Source organism: Terrapene carolina, unplaced genomic scaffold, assembly GCF_002925995.2.
Source record: "Terrapene carolina triunguis isolate 2854851 unplaced genomic scaffold, T_m_triunguis-2.0 Scaffold612, whole genome shotgun sequence".
NCBI lineage: Eukaryota > Metazoa > Chordata > Testudines > Emydidae > Terrapene > Terrapene triunguis.
Window position 1 is genome coordinate 1,252,069 of NW_020664963.1, and position 3,618 is coordinate 1,255,686.

The 3,618-nt window shown below is 62.5% G+C and overlaps 1 protein-coding gene across 1 annotated transcript; it reads right to left on the reverse strand.

Moving 5' to 3' along the window:
* Positions 1 to 2,391: 2,391 nt before the first annotated feature.
* Positions 2,392 to 2,835, reverse strand: LOC112110746 (ribonuclease pancreatic-like). Its single transcript, XM_024205898.3, has one exon. It carries the CDS (start codon positions 2,833 to 2,835, stop codon positions 2,392 to 2,394), a length of 444 nt encoding a protein of 147 aa, XP_024061666.2.
* Between the last annotated feature and the right edge of the window lie 783 nt (positions 2,836 to 3,618).

The window sequence follows — 3,618 nt, forward strand, 5'->3', positions numbered from 1 at the left end:
CCTGGCAGTCAGTGCTGGCCCCAATGCCTCAGTGTTACACTAGGGGGCGCTGTGCTGCAGGGAGCGGGGTGGGGGCTCAATAGGGGGCACTCTCCCCTGGCAGTCAGTTCTGGCCCCAATGCTCCAGCGTGGGACTAGGGGGCGCTGTGCTGCAGGAAGTGGGGCGGGGCCTCAGTAGGGGGCACTCTCCCCTGACAGCCAGCGCTGGCCCCAATGCACTAGGGGGCACTGTGCTGCAGGGAGTGGGGTGGTGGGCTCAGTAGGGTGCTCTTCCCGCTCACGTTCACTGCTGGCGCTACTGACCAGGTCCACTTGCCATCCCGTCCACACTAACCGGGCGGCATGTCCCTCTGTGGCTCGTGCCAGTTCCCGGGGGGGGGGGGCACGATTCCCCCCGGTGCCTCGTATGATTCCTCGTCCTTTGTCTCCCACTTCGCTGTGACTTGGCTATTGCGGGTGGGTTCGCTTCTGCCTGGCTCGTCGGACTGGGGTACCAGCCGCATGTGCATCCGCAATGCAGAATTGCTTTAGGGTGTGGTGGTACCCAGCATGGGAAGTGATGGGGGGGCAGTGGGTTCAGAAGGGGACTTGCAGGAGCAGGAGGGTGTTGAAATGGGGGGAATGTGGCAGAGAACCACAGGAGAAGGGCTTGGGGGGTGGGTGAGGGACTCCAGGGCGGGGGTGGGGGGAACCGAGTCTGGTGTCTCAGCAACTTCGTATCTTCAATTAAATCCATGAAATCTCCAAGGGTTTCCTCTGCCCGTGGCCCAGAGTCGAGTGTGCACAGCGGGGCAGCGCCCGGCAGGAGAGGGTGAATGACCTAGGAGCCCTGGCTCTGTAGCTCTGGGGTTAACGCTCAGGGCTGCTAAACCAGGGGTTGGAAATTCAGCTCTCCTAGGAGCTTTGTGTCGCCCTTCAGTGAATTTGTCTAGTCCATGTTGCCCCCCACCCAGAACTGGCACCATCAGGGCCATGCCCCTGCCCTTGGCAACTGCGGGGCACCACGCTTTGCAGATACAGAGCATGTGACATTGCAGATCACGCTTCCAGAGGCTCCCTCTGTAGCCGGCCTCCCCCCTGGGAGAGGGAAATATGGGCTGAGCTGTTGAGGGGGGAGAAGCAGCTCCCCAGCCTTCAAAGGGCGATCTCAAGCCAATCCCCCGCTGTGGGGCTGGATTGTAGCTGGTGTCCCCTGAAGGGGAAAGTCCCGTGCACCATTCCCCGCCCCCCTGAGCCAATCACCGCCCTGGGGCCAGATTGGAGCCAGCCCTCCCTAGAGGGGAAAGGCCCTGTGCGCCATTCCCCGCCCCCCTGAGCCAGCCGGTGTCCCCTGATCTGGGGCTGGATTGGAGCCAGCGCCCCCTAGAGGGGAAAGACCCTGCATCCCATTCCCTGCCAGCCAGGCCCCTGGCCTGTGGCCAGATCAGAGGTTGGGCCCCCTAGATAACCCCACGACAATCCAGTCGTGCTCTCTGAAGGACATTGGGGCAGCTGTTCACCCCCACGCCAAGTGCCCCACAAACATGCGCCCGGCCGTTCTGCGTTGGCAGCATTGTATTAAGGGTGGCAGACAGAGAATCGAACTCCCCAACAGCATTGCTCCACCCCACTGCAACCCCCCTTCTGCTTCCCCCTTCAGCTCCGGTCACAGCCTCACCTTATACCCACACAGGAGACGTCAGAGCCAGGGACAAGACCCCGAGTGCCTCCTGGTTTTACCCTAGCTCCGGCCTAGCACATTTCACTGCCTGGGGAGCTCTGGAGGATGGGGGGGACGACAGGAACAGGAGTTAACCTCTCCCACGGTGCCCTCAGAGCCCCTCATTTCTACCCGGCCCAGCAGCCCTCCTCCCATCTTAGCCCTGTGATGTCTGGCCATGCGAAGCTCAGCTGGTTTCCACATCCCCCAGTAACGGGGCCAGATCCAGTCATACAGGTTTAGACAAATCCAAGGGGTTTGTGGGAATTTTGGTCAGATTCAGGGGGCTAAAAGTGGACCCCCCAATGAAATGGTTCTGAGGTTTCAGAGCCGCTCGGCCTCTTCTGCTCCTGGTGTGCCCGGGGCAGCCCCAGCCCAAGTCCAGGCCAGTTGTGTTTGGATCCTGCCCAGCGAGGCAGCCGCTGGGCTCAGGCTGAGGGTCTCAGTGCCAGCCGGGGGGCTGGGCACCCGGATTTTCACTTGTGTGGATAGGAACTGGGCACCCAGCATGGGAAATCCCCCCGCAGGCCCCAGCTGCCGGCCTGTGGGATAAGGGGAGGCACTGAAAGTCCCTATGGAGACTCATGGCGGGCGTTGCCCAGGAGGCGCAGGTAGGGGGACAGGAAGCCCCCAGAAACAAAGGGCTGCCCAGGATCAAAGCGGGGGTGGGGGGCAGAAGGGGGATCCCCTGCTCATGGCAGGTACGTAGGCTCTAAGTGCACAGGCAGCCCCTGGACACAGGCCACACGGATCTTGGTGTTGCCAGTTGCAGCCCTGTATCTACAGTGCCTCGGGCGGGAGCGGGGCAGCGCCCGGCACGTGGTGACGTTGAAGGACTCCAGGCTGTCGTAGAGGTTGAGGCTAACGTGTGTCCCTCCACGGGCACAGATGGCCTGGAGCTTGCCAGCAGGGGCGTGGATGAAGGTGTTGCGGCGTTTGCAGAAGACGCGGGTCAGGCCACGGCGCTGCATCAGGAGGTTGCAGTAAAGCCGGTCGTTGGCAGCACTGGTCTTGGGGCTGTCGAAGTGTCGGGTCACAAACTGCTGGTAGGTGGCTCCTTCGCTGAGCTGAGCCAGGCAGATGGCCAGCAGGACCAGGGTCAGGAAGAGCAAGGGGCAGGGTCCCCTCAGGGCCATGGCTGTGTCTGTCACTGGATCGACCTGCAGTGGGGCGAGGGGGGAGATGGATGGGGATTTGCCTCCTCCATGGAACCTCCTGGCAGGGCCTGCGGGGTGGGGTGGGGAGGGCGGCCAGAGCGCCGGGGGGAGGGCGGCGAGCCCGGCTGTGGCCCCGCTCTCCCCGGCGGCCGGAGCGCCGCGCCGCCCCCCTCCAGGTGCCGCCCCAAGCACCAGCTTGGTGGGCTGGTGCCTGGAGCCGGCCCTGCCTCCTGGGCCCAAACCCCTCCCCCTGCCAGTCCATTCTACCCCTAAAGCCTCATTAACCCGACCGAGATCAGGACCCGTTGTGCCAGGTGCTGCACAGATCCAGAGAGAAACTCTTACAGTCTAAATGGGCAAAGCAGACCGAGAAAGGGTTGTTCTTTCCATGTTACAGAGGGGGAAACCGAGGCACAGAGTGGTTAAGGTTCAGCTTTTCAGCTCCCATTTGGTGGCTTGGGTCCCAGGAGTGTACACGAGGGTTTGGCCTCCGGACCCCTGTAGGGGTTTGAAAATCCTATCCTAAGGCACAGAGAATGAAACTGAGGTCCCCTAAACCCCAGTGGGGAGCCTTGGCCACAGCCCCAGCCTGCCACTAACTTTCTGCTTTACCTGTTTGTCCACAATGCATCCTTTCGTCCGCACTCCCAGCTCTCCCCCTTCTGCGACCCTAGACCCTGCTCCTCTCCCAGAGTGGGGAGAGAACCCAGGAGTCCTGGCTCCCAGCCTCCCTGCTGTAACCCACTAGACCCCACTGCCCCC